The sequence below is a fragment of the Coptis chinensis genome, chromosome 1 (assembly GCF_015680905.1).
Source record: "Coptis chinensis isolate HL-2020 chromosome 1, ASM1568090v1, whole genome shotgun sequence".
NCBI classification, from domain to species: Eukaryota; Viridiplantae; Streptophyta; class Magnoliopsida; order Ranunculales; family Ranunculaceae; genus Coptis; species Coptis chinensis.
The window spans coordinates 74014798-74032398 of NC_141456.1; the positions used below are offsets into that span (position 1 = coordinate 74014798).

The window sequence follows — 17601 nt, forward strand, 5'->3', positions numbered from 1 at the left end:
TGTTTTCGTAGCTAAATTGTTTAGATCTGTTTGTTATGTTGTAAAGAATGACAAATATTATTAATATTTACTAACATAATATCACAAATTTTTGCAACCAAACATTTAAAACGCGTATTGATTAAACACCGCATAATTGCCGTATTGCGAATTTTTGACCGAATATTTGACCGTACCGTTTTTTTGAATCACCGACTAATTCTCAAATTATTCCCATACCGAATTTTTGCGGTATTCCGAATTGCTAACAAGGGTTTCATGTTATCTAAGAAGAGAGAGAAAGAGTTTGTATCGTAGCAAAAATGGTGTATAGGTAAAATTTCAAAATTAGTACTTTTTCCTAGATCAGATTGGGAAGCACTTTTCTTGCCTGTTTAGGATATTACCTTTGCTAATTGGACCCACCATACATACGAGTTCCTCTGTAGCCTGTAGGCAGTAGCTGTTGCTACTACTACAGTACTACTAGTGTTTTAACAAGGGACCTTAGTGGAATATAGTAAGTCTGTAGTCAAAGGACGCACACGAGGAAGTTGACGGCGAATATTCTCAAGTCACAAGCAAAAACGCAATCTCTCTCTCTCTCTCTCTCTTTTACTCTTGACAAATTCCTTCAAACTAACAATTACAAATTCTTCAGTTTCCAAGACCAAAGAAAAAAAGATCAGCGCGGGAGTTAATAAGAATAATGGGACAAGCCTTTCGGAAGCTGTTCGATGCCTTCTTTGGCAACTCCGAGATGAGGGTATGCCTTATTTTATTTTATTTTTATTAATTCATTCATAATAATATCATCAGAAACTGTTTTTTCTATTGACTAGATCATGATATACTCTCTAACATAACATCTCATTTTATGAAACTTATTTTCTTGTTAATATACTCTCTCTCTAGACTCTAGCTACTAGTCTCAGGGGGCACATGATAATTTTTACTTTTTTACTTTATTGGGACTGTCAACATATATTACTTACTAATTTGTCACATTGTTAAGCAATTGAATCGTCCCTTACAAAACGGAAAAGAAAAATGTCAGCTATAGATTATGTGAAGCAGCAATATCGGGCCCCCTAAATGTGATACTCTGGAGGGGACTCAGTGATTGGGAGATTGGAAGATATGAACATCTCTTGAATGCAATTTACCAAGTGGGTAGAAACTTTGGAGAAGTGGAATCAAGACTGTTGAGGATGTCTAACAATGAAATTATTTTAACAAGTTTTGGCTTCCGAGTACGTGTTGGTAGTGCTCGAGGAGAAGGGAATGATCACTAATTTTCCTTATAAGCGGATTTTCAAGAACTCTATCTCACTTAGAGTCTCTTTCTTTTTGTTGAGGGTGCTTATTTGGGTAGGATTCAAACTATTGATAACTTCAATTGAAAGAGTATGGATATTTATAATGTGTGCTCACTTTGTAATGTTGTGGAGTAAGATGTGGATTGTCTTCCCGTTAATTACCCATTCTCTTTTCGTGTTTGGACAACATTCTTCTCATCTTATAACATTGATTGGGCCTTGGGTACTACCATTTGATATTAAGGAAGATTTGGGTAAGAATATCATTTTGGTTCCACTATTTGCAAAGCCGCATGGTTGGCGGATCATTTAACAAATGCTATTATGGATACTATGGAAAGAAAGAATCACAAACACAAGGAAAAGGTGGTGCAAGAGTTGGTTGCAGAAGTCAAGAAGGTTCTCTTCGATTAGGCATGTGCTACTCTATTGTTTAAGGGTGCAAATTATATTGATTCTATGCGCATTTGGAATGGGCTTGTGGGATGAGCGAGTTATTGTAATTTGGGGAGTTTGAGTGAGGTCAAGTAGCTTCTTGCTACTTGAATCTTTAAATATTGTAATCTCTATCTGTGTTTCTGTAAGCTGGATTCTTCTTTTACCTACGCAAACATAATCTCCTCGAGCGAATTGAGTCTCGTTACGCTTAAAGCAAAGAGAAAACTGGTTTATTGTTGTAGTGTTATCTACTTTTGGCTCTTTCAAAAGATTACTAGGGTGTTGGTTCCAATTCTATATAATGATAGAAGTATGTGTGATCTGCACATCTTGGTCTTTATGTCGTGGATATATAGGTTAGCGTTATCTGATCACACATTCAATCAACGTTAACCGTGTAATTGATAGCCCGTATGCCGCTCAATTCTGAAAACCGTTTTTATCAATATAATGTGTTAAACTTGTAAGTTCCTCGTAATCTTAATTACCATTTCTTGTAAGTACTTATGTACTGTGTCATCCCTTTGAGGATTGTGAATGAAACTTGTGAGCGAGATCTTTAGCTTGTTCATTTTTGAAGCATAAGTCCGCGCTGTCTGAACAGATGCATTTCATGTGATGTAGAGATGATTAGCCCTTCTCTAAGCTCTTATGGTCTGAGAAATCCTTCACACTTGAAAGATGATCAAGCAGCTTACAAGTTATATATATCGTTGATTCTTCGATCAATCTCTAAATGTTATAGAATTTGTTGTATCCTTTCTTATATAAATACCTGGTAAGGGTCCGTCAAGTCATAGTTTGCCATAGTTTCTTGGCTTTCCGAATACTATCATTCTTTTTCTACTTATTGCATTTGAAATTCACTGTTATTTGTCTCTTTTCTGATATCTGATAATATGTGCTTGTGTTTATGTTACTCTTTAGGTTCCTTTTATCCAATTTTTTTTTCCTGTTTGAAAACTTTGGTTTAAGTTCACGTCTCTTAGATACGGGTGTTGGTACTTTCTCATGTTATATTCAGGGATCTGTTTGTTTTTTGTTCATTCTTCTCTGTGGTGTTGATGCTTCTTTCTTATTTATTTATTTTTTGCATTGAATTCCTTAGGTTGTGATGCTTGGCTTGGATGCAGCCGGTAAAACAACAATCCTGTACAAACTGCACATTGGTGAAGTGTTATCAACTGTCCCCACAATTGGTAGGTTCACTAAGCACAAGAACCTGTTCATCTGGTATCAATCTGCATTTGGTTTGGCTAAATAATGGACTGTTCCAAAATCTATTATGTTAGTTCCACTGTATGTTTAATACTGGTTTGATCATAAAAAGTGGTACTCACTTCAATGTTCTCATAATCTCATAACATTTTGCAACTTTTTTTCCCTGTTCTGTTGTTTGACAATTCTTCTTTTCTACTGTCTAATTTGAATTGGTAGAAAGAACCCACCCTGTGTATATATACTACTGGGGTATGTATGCTTGCATCACCTGTATTGATAGTTTCTATAGCATTTTAGGTGCCAGTATAAGATATCATACTATCTATGGGTCCAAATTCACTAATAGTGCAATATTGGTCTATCCTTTATACATAAAATATTAAAATGCAATATTGTTGTCATTGCAATGTTCTCAGCGAGACCGTTCCAGCGATGTCATCTTTGTAGCAAAGGATGTTTCTATGGATAATTATTTTTGTACTCATTCTCAAGCTTGTGCAATGGTAATGGTATCCCCAACTTTACCACATTTGAGGGAGAACTGTAGGTGCCAAAGATGTGAAAATTTCTGCTAAAACTGATTTAATTGACGAACATGAACTATGACAATGATGCCAGATTGAAGCTTCTCTCAAAGGATTGAAAATATTGATCTCAATGTGTTTCTCACTCTCATACGGAATCAAATTCAGTGCAGTTTGGAAGTTTTGATAGCATCTTGTTTATCACAATGAAGAACGGACCCACTAGAGGGAGGATGCCCCAGTTCTGTAAGAAGAGATCATAAAGTCTGCCCCAGCTCCATATTATCCCACATGCACCATGGGCCATAGCCTTGTGCTCAGTATCTGCTGGTGAATAACGCTTTGTTTTTTACTTATCCCTGAGATGTGACAATCACCGTAGAAAGTTCAGAAGCAAGAGGTAGAACGACGATCGGTAGAAAACCTAATATGGTCAGCATCAGGATAGCTGAAAAGACCTTGGCTGGATTTAATAGATGAAGTCTTGAAGAAGACTTGAGATTCCTTAAAATCTGATCAACCGCATCCATTGTTGATTGAGGAGCATGCATGAATGGACTAACCATACTATATCTGGCAATAGTGATTCTTTAGTCGGAGATATTAGTGATACCGATTTTGGCTGTTTAGCCATTTTTGGGATTTTTAGTTGGGATTTCCACCTTTTTTCTTTGCCTAGTCAGCCTTGCAGCGCGCTTGAATATATTAAATGATCAGAGGCCTAGGCTTATTTATAGAACATTGCTTCACGTGTGGCGTAACGTGAGTAAACACATGGATTAATTATGTTGGTTGACCTGGAGTATGTGGGCCATTGGGGCAGACAAATTGGCTCTAACTTTGGAGCATGCAACTCAAAATCAATTGGTAATGAGTGGAGTGGTCTCATCATCTTAATATTGTGATGCAAGGTTTTAAATGCCCTATTTTATACTAAATATTTGAATAATCTAGTACGCTTTCAATTAGTTGTTCGAACAATTTTCTTAATGACCACAACTTTCATTTTTCGGTGTGCTGTTGGAATGTTGATGACCATCTCATTTGTTTTATCTTTTCTTGTATTATATAGGTTTCAACGTTGAGAAGGTTCAGTATAAGAATGTTATTTTCACAGTGTGGGATGTAGGAGGCCAAGAGAAACTAAGGCCCCTTTGGAGGCATTACTTCAACAATACAGATGGACTGGTAAGTGAAATCTATTGTTTTATTATATAGCTAGAGAGTTGAGACGAACTGTGTCATATGTATATCTGAGTTCCTGCTCTGTTTTCAAATTAGTATTTTATCTGATCTGTTCGTAGTTCCTACTACTCCTGGGGGAGCTACAACTTTCTACCTGACCCATCAACAAAAAACCTTAGTGTAGGCTGCTGTTTTACTGGGACACTATGTACACATGGCCACAGTATAGATTTATTAGAAAGAAAAGTACCTTTACTGCTCAGAATACATTTAATGCCATGTTTGTTTCTATTATTAGCAGAACGCAATATTGTGCCAAGTCTGTTATTTTTTGAAAAATACTACTTAACTCTATCAATTATGACACTGTTACCATTTTATTTTCCTTCTTTTCCCGGGAAACTAATGTACCATATTCAAGATGCACATGTATGAAAGTAATTTCATTGTTTGTCTCTTCCCTTCTTTTAATGCAGATTTATGTTGTCGATTCCTTGGACAGAGAGAGAATTGGAAAAGCAAAAGCAGAGTTTCAGGTTCTAGTTATTCTGAATGAGCACACACAGACACACACACACACACACACACACACACACACACATATATATTTATATATATGTATTCCTTTTTCTATTTCTTTTTACTGTTATTTAAGCAATTTTCTGAAATAATGAATTTCCAATGTATTCCAGGCCATAATCAGAGATCCCTTCATGCTGAACAGCGTCATATTGGTGTTTGCAAATAAGCAGGACATGGTTTGTTGACTTTTTCAGTCGTCTTTATCTTGCAGAAGTACACGTGCACAGACACTTCATGCACTCGTCTTAAACCGGCATGGTTGCTTTATGCATCTAGATGTAGCAACAATACGCATGTTACCCTGTCAACCTATTTGTCTACTTGTGTCTCATCTCCATGCTTAGCATTCTATGGAAGTTTTCTGTAGAAATCTGGAACTATATTAAAAAAGTGAATTATTACATGGGACCAAATAGAGACTAAACACATACTACTACTCCTACCTACTCTGTGGGACTAAAAACCCATATTGTAGAACACTACTTATATTTCTCTACATTTCCTTCAATATCGATTACATGCTTGTCTCCATCACTCGTAAGTTGTAACATATGCTCATATACTTGGTCTCTTTATTATTATCCATGTTTTGAAGTCCTTTTTTTTTTTTTTTGATTGGTAAGCCTGTTTTAAATGAGGTCAGTAACTCTTTGATGCTGGCGGGGTTCGAGCCTCAGACCTCTGGTATCATCACCCAAAGGTTTTACCGACTTTGCTAGTCGGCACCTACAAAATGTGTAGGCAAGCCTGTTTTTAAAGAGATCAGTAACTCAATTATGTGCACTGGGGTTTGAACTCCAGACCTCTAAATGAAAAATGCTATTCGATCATAGACCTCTGGTATCATCATCCAAAGGTTTTACCAACTAAGCTAGAAGGCACTTACAAGTCCCTCTTCTTCTTTTGGCTTAATCCTTTAAATTGTGGTTACTACTATTAAATTTGGGCATCCAATTCAAAATCAATTGGTGATGAGCGGCGTCGCCCCAGGATTTATGTACTGATTGGCTAGTTATGCCAAAATTGGTATTAGTGAAGTAGTAAATAGCTAAGAAAAAATTGCGGCTCTGTCATTGTAGAGCTAACTTTGGTTCTAGAACGCCTTAAGCCAATAAATTTACTTAGAAGTTGAGGAAATGAAAGTAGCATATTGACTTTAATTTTGGAAGAATATTTAGATTGGATGTATATTCTCAAGTCTCAACTTGGATTTTGTACCGATCTGTATTACTGGAAGCCCAAGGGTGTTTCCTTCCTCTTTTTCTTAAGTCATTTTTTTGGGGACAGTAACTTTGGAAATATTGAGTTTGTTTTTAAAAAATACTTTTGTTTGGATAAATTTGTTTGAAATGATCTTTCAAAAAACTTTGTTTGGTTGCGGAGACAATTTTAGTTTACCGTTTAGATTACAAAATTATGACATCTGTGATCCAACCTGATTCATACACATCACTGGGCAAATCCTTCATATACTTGGCAGATAACAGGAATTAGCACTCACGTCTTTAACCAATGCATTAAATACATTGAACCTCATTGAGTCTTGTCCACTTGATTTCCACTAAGGTTTCTAGATTTGAAATAGTCTTTTGAGATTAGTGGTGAAAGATCCCTCGATTTTAAATATTCTTTTGGGATCTGTGGTTAAACAGAAACTGGTTTGTGGTTTCATTGGAAATAGCAATCGTTCAAAATATCTTGGATATTGCATATAATTGTGGTTTTTTTTTAACTTTTTTTTTATTATAGTAGTTACTCTAGTTACTCCCAGACAAATCTATATCTTAACAAAATTAGACTTTAACTTATATCTGGCATTCGATCCCTATAAGCCCCTTACGGGCAGGGTCATTTGACCATCAGCATCAAGAACAGAAATTCCCGAATGGGGTTCATACCCGAGATGAATATATGTTTGATGATATCCCAGTTGCTCTTGGTCTTCTAGAGATATCAATGTGGTGAAGAGTGAGAGTTGCTATGCTTAGTTCAAGAATCGCTCCTAGCCAAGTTATGAACATCTGAGTTGCTACACAGATTTCCACTGCTTGCTAATTGCGCTTGCTAGGATAGTTTGCTAAACTTCGACTTTTGAACTTATATGTTTTACACTGTGCTATGTGGTTTTTGCTATGGTAATCTTTTCAGGATAGGCAGTTTTTGTTTATGAGGCACATTGTCTTCCGACTTGGTATCAAAACCTGACTTTAGGCATTTCTTGTCATTTCTTTTCGCTTCCAGAAAGGTGCAATGACCCCAATGGAGGTGTGTGAAGGGTTGGGACTCTATGGTCTGAAGAACAGAAGATGGCATATTCAAGGGGCGTGCGCTCTTAAAGGGGATGGACTTTATGAGGGCTTGGATTGGTTGGCAGGCACACTCAAGGAATTGAAAGCAACTGGATATTCCAGCTCTGGGGGCACCTCTTTCTGACTTCTGGTTAACACCTTACCTCTGTCATATTTTTTACCAAGAAAAAACACAAAAAAATTAAAAAAGAAGACTTCCTTCTTACAAAACCTGCTGCTATCTTGAGCTGTTTTTCGTTTTAGGTCCAAGAAGACTGATGACAGGTTAAGTCGAAGTTTCAGCAGTCCATGGCTCCATGAAGCAAAATCTGGACAGTTAAATTTTTGTAATCTTTTGAATTCCATCATCTTGGTGATAGCAGTACTTTGCTGATAGATATCTCTGATGTCTTTAAATGTGTTTGATGTATAATGGTATAGCTCCTACCATTCTTGGAGATTAATCTAGCATGGGAAATGTATTCTTCGAATTACGATGCCTATGTATATACTACTATATCTTCTTTTCGGGTGAATGAGATAGTTCCTTACTTCCTTTTGATCTGCTTGGTCGTTGGAGTCGGCTTAAGCCCTCTGTACCCCCTTTTTCCTGCATTTGGATGATATTCGTCAAGCTTTACTATTTCAAATGAAACTTGAATACTGACTAGGATTCCACTTTTTTCGAGGAAAATATGTATATGAAAATATCAGTGATAAATGGGGCCTAAGGATATACGATTAGCCATCTAAGCACCTCTTTCGAGCCGTTGGCGACGTTATTGTGTCACGTTTTAGTGTGTGGAGCTAATATTTTGCTGAGAAATATCACTGAGAAGTAAAGGCCAAATATTCCAATTTCGGCTGATATATTGGACCCCCCAAAAACTGATATATATCGATATATTATATAAGTGGATATATTTACCAAATCTACAATGCGCAGGGCTTCAAGTGTGTCTCAATGCGCACATATCTAGACCACACAACTGTCATCTTACATTATAAATATGAGAAAATGTATAAAGGGTAAAATCGGCATGTATAAAGGGTAAAATCGGCATGAAACTGGTAGAAATTTTGTTTAAGTTCCATTTTCTGTAACAAAACAAAAAAAAAAAAAAAAACAACTCTTGCGAGACTCCTCTCCTCTGTATTTTTTTTTTTAATAAATCTCCTTTATATTCTACGTCACTCTTGTTTGATGATTTTGCATCAAAACCGACATTGTTTAAGGTTTTTGAATTGATGAATTATCACACTTGAAGCTCACCATTAAATTGGTTTTCAAAATCAATATGGGAGGTTTGAAAAACAACAAAGGCTTGCAAGGATTTGTCGATTTTCGTGCGAAGAGTTTCAACTAAGCCAGTTCAATCCGCCGTGAAATGGTAATTGCTATTTTTGTCTTTCCCACATTAGTACATACTATCACTGCTCCTTCACTGTTGTAAAATAAATTTTGGAATAATGATCTTTTTGGAATTAATACACTTTACTGTTCTATAGTGCTAGCGGGAATTCAAAAGGGAATTTTTTAAAAACAAATAAGTAAAAAGTCTTGATTCAAGTCTATCTATATATGCATGTCTTATAAAGCATAATGGTTTTTAATTTGCATTAGCATGCTGATTTTTTTTTTTTTTTATACAACATTGTTGGACGTACTGAGACATTCTGGAAGGAGTGTAATTATGTTAAGCACCTATGGAGAAACTGAAGGTTGAGGATGCTGGCATCGTTGCTCTATTTGGTCTGGAGTGTTTCTGTTGGTTTGCCACTGGTGAGGTTGTGTGTGCTTGATTAATATGGAGGTTGGGCAAATTAATATAGTGTTTGGGTAATGTTAGATGTTGTTCAAGCTAGATGAATGGGTGGAAATTATGGAGAAAAGATTTTATGTAATTGAATCATATGTCGCCAGATGGTCTGTCGCTGGCCTCAGAATGGCCTGGGTGACAAAACCCTTACAATGGCCCGGTGATGACTTTGCATTGATACCGCCCATTTGCTTTTGGTAGCACCGTTAGTGTCCTGTAGCAGCTTGGGTGTACACACAATTAAGAACCAGATAATGACTATGATTTTTCTCATGTCCAATGTGAAGTGTCTCTCTGTTATCGGTACTCTGCGTCCTCAGTCCTCCGAACGTAAATCAATCTGGGTTGTCATACGTCGACATTTGTTGTAGGTTTGGAAAAGATGGTGACGTTTTCAATATTGTTCACATGCTATTCAAGTGTATTGGTTCATTGCTGTGGTTATTTTGTAGAACTCTATTTTTGTTGGGGTATTATTACCTGACTTCCATAAGTACTCACTGCATAATAAGTACTTACTGCATAATAATGTCGTGTAGGCAGCATTTGTTCCCATGTCAGATCCAAGTTATAGAGCAATATGAATATGCAAACGAGCACGATATAAAATGCCTGATCATTATGACTGAAACTGGTCTGTCTCAAACATGCTCTCTGAAGGTAATTTTAGGATATAAGAGACATAGAAGACAGAATATAAGCAGTCAAGGTGTCTTGATTTGTCTGAACTTGTTACTCATCATATGGTGAATGTTTGTCTTTGTCAATGGATCCATAAGCTCAAAAGGGTAAGAGTGCTCATTATTTGAGGGGTGATGGTTCGAATCCATCTGGATCCACTTCTAATTAATTGTTTAATCTGAAATAGGCACAATTTTTTTTTTGTGTTTCTCTTTCTCCATCTATTTCATGATCATATTACAACTTAAGATAATATTGCAACTATTCATGATCATATTACAACTCAAAATCACATCACTCATGATTTTACATACACACAAGGCTTTGGATTCGATAGTTTTTTACTTATGCATAACTAATTTAAGAGGAAGCAATAACTTGTTTCAAACAACATCCAAAATTATGAAGAAAATATTATTTTTTTCTAGATAAATTTAAAGTGAACTCAAACAATTGCATTAAACTTGAGAAAGAACATTGGCCACGTGATTCAAAGGTCTTAAAGTCTACTGTAGCCATAATAGGGCGAAAGCTTCAACAAATGTGGCCTCCTACCAAGTTAGTATGAATCACTTAAAATCACATGGTCGCTCAAATGATCATCTCTGCAAGAGACAAGTGAAAATGCATCAAAGCGAGACATGAAATATGATTTCCACTCATCTGCGATTTCACGATGATGTTTTTCCCAAAACGTCGCGATCTTTGGCATTAGACAATTTGCTTCCAAATTCAACTTTAAAAAGTGGTTTGGAACACGCCCAATACCAATGGCTTTATAGTTATTCTCATTGAATACTGACTTTAACGGCAGAAAAGTGTGACAACATGCCATTGAGAAATACACAATCGCAACGCCATACTTTGACGCTGCAAGATAACCATGTTTAGGTAGCAACATCCATTTCTCCTCAGGAGCATCACCCTTAAAGTGTAATAGACTTCCCTCACAACGAGTCACGTTTTCATGACCGAACATCCGTATGTACTCTTCCTTACTTGCGTGTAACTCTAAAATCAGATTAACTCGTACTTGGACCCAGCCCTCCTCGCTATACCCCAATGCCATGGACAAGGCCCTAAATCCACAGTTGTTGTCACCCTTTGGATCTTCAATATCCAAAATTAAAGGTTGTAGAACGTCTGGGAAATAATCCAGATAGCGATAGAAGGAGCAATCACCCATATCTTTACCAAGTAAAATGAGAATTATGTGAATGCACCTTTTCCGTTGTTACTATGGGGGTATCTCTAGCACACACCGTTTCAAGGGTATAACAACATCTCACTATGCAACTATTTTTCTTTTCATTAATATAGTTTCTACTTAATCATAAAATCCTTAGCATGAATTTACCTTCCGTTTTGCTTTCATTGTCTCCTTCATCAGCTCAGGAGTGATAGGTGAAGCATCTTTATATCTAATAATTGGCACAGGAGTATTCTCTAGTTCCATTAAAGTTGCTTCGAAATGTCTCATCTCAGGATCATATTCTCCCATTTCTTTGCTGATATTTGCAACTTAACTCTATCCTCAATTTCGTTGGCATGGGACACTAAACCTTTAAATGTCTCATCAAGATACGATTTCATTTCACATAAATCTAGCTTCACGCCAACCACCTCCTTCTGTAGTTTTCCATTGGAACCGAAAATCAAAACTAAATAAAGAAACATATTAATATTTGAGGCTTCAATGGCATATTGATAACTCTAGTCGAGCATAACAATTGACCCTTAACATCCTTTAGACGTTCATTTTAACTCGCAATCAAGAAGGTGCACGAATATATGAAAACTAATATAACAAAATTTAGAAAACAATCAAACTGGGCTGGTGTTTGTGAATGCTTAAGAAAGGCTATATGTCGTCTGTTACCAATTTGTGACAGGAAAACCAGCTAAGATTAAAAATACAATACATAAACTCAACTAGGAAACACTCATTAGCTATTATAAGTGAAAACACCCATCAGTGAGTAAGAATAATAAATAAATCAAACAATTAGGAAGAGAACATATTCATAATATTGAATGAAAGTAAAACTAATACTGTAGTATAAGTTTCAAATAAAACTGGAAGTAATAATGCATGCACAATATCACATAGCAAAAGAAGATGCAAAAAGAGAAAACATGACAAGAAGCATAAGATGCTAGAAGTGACCTCCAAGTAAACGACACATACCTTGGAAGTTAGAATTAGGTTGGGTCAATATGATCAGAATAAGCCTTTCACAAGATTAGCACTTCTATTACTTCTCAAGAAGAAGGTACCGATATCATCAGAAAAAACACAAGAATTACTATTTGGTAGACATAATGAAACTAAGCAACAAAACAAAGGAACAAAAAGAAAAATAACATGAAAAGCTAAAAACTTCTAATCAACGGGAAATGGATACGTGTATACCTCGGAAATGTGAAGTCCGCTGCTATCCTTTAATGAACCAATGCTAACAAAATTGTCACCTCTTAGGGTAATGATCGTTGAAGACGAAACAAATGAAGAAACGACTAGACACGTGGGGGTTGGGAGTTCCAAAATACCTCCAAAATAACCTCATCAGTTTCTTTTTAGCTAGTGTCTGTTTACCTTGAGTTCGTTTACCTTGTCAACGCTTTCAATATATGGATTGGTGAGCTTTTCTCTTTTGGGCTTTTTTGTAGACTTAAATTTAAGTAGTGCTACACGGACCTACTTTTTAGATCTACTATTGAACTCACTATTTGGATAACGCTGGTTTGCATTGCAATACACACAAACACATATCTCTATGTAAATCAATGATTAGGACTTTTGACACATCAGTAGGTCCAAATAGTAGGTCAAATAAGTGGGTCGGTGTAGCATTACTGTTTAAATTAAAAAAAACAAAAAAAAACAAACAAACAAAGCCTACAGACCTATTAAGGCGATGCTTTTTTTTATACCAATTTCTCAAAAATCGGTCTTAAGCGGTGATTAATAGGCACTTAAACTACCCAGGTTTAACCTCATCAATTACCTTGTTTACCTCTTAGAGTCCGTTTGAGACCTTGAGTATTACCAAATAGCAGTTGACTTGATTACACAGGGAAATTACTTTAGTCAAAGCCAAGGCAATTGACTTGATTAGCCCGGGGCCCAAGTTGGCTTCAAAAAATTAGAGGATATGATTTTTTTTTTTTAAAATCACTTTAGTATGAGTACTAAAATGAGCTATACATACATTAAAAGCCAAGGCAATATATTCTAAATACAATAAATTAGCCCCAGGGCCCAAGTTCGTTTCAAAACAACTCTAGAGGATATGATTTTTTTTTTAAAATCACTAAAAAACAATTAGCTATGAGTACGAACAATGAGCTATACATTAACATGAGCTATGAGTAAGAACAATTAATGATTATTCATACCTATAATGATTGTTCATACCTATTTGGGGGGATTCATACCTCAACCTGAGCTATGAACAATCATTGTTTATATGAATACTCATTGTTCATATATATTTGGGGTATGAATAATCATTGTTCATATTCATTCATACCTCAACATGAGTATAAACAATCACTGTTCATACCTTAACATGAGTTATGAGCAATCATTATTCATATGAACAATCTATCATTGTTCATATCTATTTGGGGTATGAACAATTATTGTTCATAAGTTCATACATTAACATAATGTATAATCAGTAAGAAGACATATTAGAGTATGAACAATCATTGTTTAGAAGTTCATACCTTAACATAATGTATAATCAGTAAGAACATATATTGGAGTATGAACAATCATTGTTCGTACATATTTGGGGTATGAACATATATCAACATAGTGTATGAAGTATGTTAACCTATTTGGGTATGAACAATCACTGTTCATATATCACATAAGGTATGAACAATGACCAAAACGACATAAAATACAAAATCGGAAAAAATTTATTTCAAATCCGGGATATTTGTCATTACAAGATAGATATATAAAGTCTTTATCTGAGCTTCAGTGGACGATATTTAATTTGGAAGGAAAAAAATTCTCGAAGATTTCAGCAAACATCTAAGCCAGCTTCAATTGTCTAGAACAAGAAGGTAAGAGACATAAAGAACTACTTGCAAAAGCTAAAAGCTATTGAAGTATATATACTTAGGTCGATGTATTGAAGAAGGCGATAAAGAGGTTGAATTGGAATCTGACTCCACCAGAGCTAGCAATGCAATCAATAAGCTTGAGAAACCACCATGGTATTGTATATTCTTAAGGATATGTTTTTTTTATAATCAATCACCCAATCTCCACATTTAAATAGCCCACAAACTCAATTTTTAAATTTTAATAACTCTTAAGGACGAAATGAGCTATGAACACTCATTGTTCATACTATACATCAACATGAGCTATGAGTATGAATAATGACTATTCCTACCTATAATGATTGTTCATACCTATTTGGGGGGTGTCATATGAGCTATGAACAATCATTGTTTAAATGAAGACTCATTGTTCATAGCTATTTTAGGTATGAACAATGAGTGTTCATACCTCAACATGAGTATGAACAATCACTGTTCATACCTTAACATGAGTATGAACAATCACTGTTCATACCTTAACATGAGTTATGAGCAATCACTATTCATATGAACAATCATTGTTCATATCTATTTGGGGTTATTGAGCAAACACAGAAGCTGATTTTACTTCCCTCCTAAACCAAAAATTGACAAATAAAAATGTTATTGAACCCCTAACTTAGTTCTTTTTCTCTTAAACCAAAGCCGAAAATATCGTCTGATATATCAATATATCGGAATATGAGTACACGATATGGAAATGATGTGATATTTCGGTGAGATATTTTGATTCATTTTTGGACCGATATATATCAGCAATATATCCTATATATTTGATATATATCGATTGACTTGGTGATTGGTTGACCGATTATATTGACTGTTGACAGATAATTCTGACATATGTCGTTATATATCAGCGATATATCAGATATATAATGATATATATTGAAATTTTAACTATTTCAAAAAAGCTGGAGTCTTCGAAATATCAATATAGACCGATATATTTCGGTTTTGTTGGGGGGGGGGGTGAAATATTGGCAGATATGGAAAAATTGGGCCCTGTGGATTTGCCCCGTTGCCCACATTTTGGATGAAGTACAATTTTCAATTTTGTTTTAGTTTATCGGAATTTTCAAAATTTCAAAGCTTCAATAAATTTCAAGAATTTATCTTCCCGGCTTCCCCACACACCACGTCTAAACCCTCGATCCCCACACACCACGTCCAAACCCACGATCACCATGTTCCCCCCCTCCACTTTCGAATGGATATCCACATTCTCTATTTCCGCTCCATTTATTACCTCCCCTCCCAATTGGAGACATGAACCATCAACAATCAACATTTGTTCTCTGCTTTGTTTATTTTTCAGCTCTCGTGTCAATACTAAAAGGTAATATTTTCTATGTTCTATATGTTTTATGCATTAGTTCTTCATGTTTAGTTAATGAACCTGTTATCAATTATTCTCAATTATTCTCTGCAATTATTCTGATATTCATGTATGCAAGACCATAACATATTACCCAAAAATGTAATCTAGTTCTGTAAGTGGTTTTTTTAGTTTGTTGTCTATGTTATAGTGACCAATTTGACAAGAGACGTTGACCATGGTAATAGAAAATCTAGCTCTATAACTAGGAAAGGTTTAATTTAGAAAATAGAGTAATTAGTTAACTATTTTACAGTGCTAAAAATTTGCCAGATAGTATATGCAATGTTGATGTTTTCCTAGGTCTAAATGTTTCTTTATTTATTTTTTCTCTTAGATTTCCAAGTTCCAATGGATCGACTAAAGGAGGAGGTGGCTGGTCTGAAGATGAATTTGTATGCAATAAAAGAGTACCTTGATGAGGCTTTTATTGTCATAGTTTCCCATATCAACCATATTGAGAAAAGAATTCAGGTGATTAAAGAAAAAAAGAAATTTGCAAATGATGCAAATATTACAGATCTCACGGAGGACATAGTGGGACCAAACCAAACCCCTATGCCTATGCAACAACTTGCTAGCGATGCTTCACCCGTCACTCCTGGACTGATGAAGGAGAAAATGAAAAGAAAAGAGAAGGTAAATTCGTGTAAAGGTTTTTATGATTAAGTAGGAATTAATAAAATAAAAAATTGTTGAATAGTGAGATGTTTTTTGTAGGTAGAGTATCTCGGGGATGTTGAAATACCTTCCTATACTCATTGCTACTTTCACTATATGGATAAAGTTCTAGAAGTTGTGAGGCCATTCACTTTGGATATTGAAGAACCAATGGGAGATGGAACCGGTGGTTTTATGGCCTTGGTTTTAGCATTGAGTTATCGTAAAGAGAATTGGATAAAAGTACAAGCAGATCTGTTGGTAGAGTTGAGTTGCTTTAAGCAAGAGTATGTAAAGATGTTCAATGTTTATGGGTTTAAAAATTGTGTGTAGAACCTTTCAAAATCTGGTACAGATGAATTTATGATGATGCCTCAAGCTGGTTATCTTGCAGCTTCAAAGTATCATACTTCCGTTGTCTTTTTATCAGAGGCAAAGTCCATCACTTTTCTCCCACTGAGATCAGCTATCCCTAAAAATGGCCCTAAAGTTATAAGTACTGGGCTTGTCGAGAACAAAATGTTAAAGCTCAAGCTCAAAACAAACTATCCGATGCCAGAAATAGCGAAGCTTTGGTTTGACTATCATTATCCTACTAACGATGATTGAGAAACATATTTTCAGTCACGCTTTGATGCATACAAGAAGGTTATTGGTACTTCCAAATCCCGAGGAAAAAAGCGTGGTAGTGGTGGAGTTTGATGGACTAGATAGGAGCAGTTTTACTTCCTTGTTTTGGTTTCTTAAAACTTATTTCGTTTTTGTAGAGAAGTTTCTAGTTCATGTTGTCTTTATTTCAACTAGGTGTTTGGATAGATAGTCCTCTTTAGTGGTCTTTCATTAGTGTCAATAAGTACAATATTATAATTTTCAAATTTGAGTTATTTTGTTTGTTTATAGTATTTCTTTAGTGTTGATGTATTAGAACCCTGTTTTCCTTGTTACTATATATATATATATATTTTCTAATTAACAAATCGTGATTCTTGTTTTCGTCGCTAATCTGTTTTAATTTCCTAACAAATTATCTTAATCAAGTCTTACATCATTCCCATGCAGAATGGTATTACATCATGCACATTTGTAGACCGAAATCCATAGCTTCTGAAGTGTTGAGAGCGCTAACATGTGCTGCAGTGCAAGCGATATGGAATGAGAGGAATTGGAGGCTCAAGAGGCAGCGATTTCTTAGTGCTGATTCAGTAAGTATGAAGGCTGTGAATAGTATGAAATTGTATCTAGGGAAATCGCTGGAAGCAGTGAAGGATGATGTTGCAGTGCGAACTGTTTTGACTAGGCTCGGGATTGGTGTAGTGTACACGCGAAGGGAGGACCAGTGGGTCAAATGGGCGAAACCTGACTCTGACATTCTTGTCCTTAACACGGATGGATCTCTACAACAGG

General features: G+C 35.6%; 2 protein-coding genes across 2 annotated transcripts; one reads left to right on the forward strand and one right to left on the reverse strand.

The window, feature by feature from the left end:
• Positions 1–276: 276 nt before the first annotated feature.
• On the forward strand, positions 277–8092 carry LOC147525180 (uncharacterized). Its single transcript, XM_086605639.1, has 7 exons — positions 277–745; positions 2845–2935; positions 4554–4669; positions 5143–5202; positions 5359–5424; positions 7490–7687; positions 7801–8092. Exons 1-6 carry the CDS (start codon positions 689–691, stop codon positions 7679–7681), a joined length of 582 nt encoding a protein of 193 aa, XP_086461765.1. The 5' UTR covers positions 277–688; the 3' UTR covers positions 7682–7687; positions 7801–8092.
• Positions 8093–10596: 2504 nt separating this feature from the next.
• LOC147525181 (uncharacterized) lies at positions 10597–11223 on the reverse strand. Its single transcript, XM_086578484.1, has one exon. The coding sequence runs from the start codon at positions 11221–11223 to the stop codon at positions 10597–10599; it is 627 nt and encodes a 208-aa protein (XP_086434610.1).
• Between the last annotated feature and the right edge of the window lie 6378 nt (positions 11224–17601).

Coding starts and splice junctions, on each gene's coding strand:
- LOC147525180 (XM_086605639.1), top strand. CDS start 689: ATGGGACAAGCCTTTCGGAAGCTGTTCGATGCCTTCTTTGGCAACTCC. Junction 2,936..4,553: donor ATCAACTGTCCCCACAATTG/GTAGGTTCACTA, acceptor TGTATTATATAG/GTTTCAACGTTGAGAAGGTT. Junction 5,203..5,358: donor AAGCAAAAGCAGAGTTTCAG/GTTCTAGTTATT, acceptor AATGTATTCCAG/GCCATAATCAGAGATCCCTT.
- LOC147525181 (XM_086578484.1), bottom strand. CDS start 11,223: ATGGGTGATTGCTCCTTCTATCGCTATCTGGATTATTTCCCAGACGTT.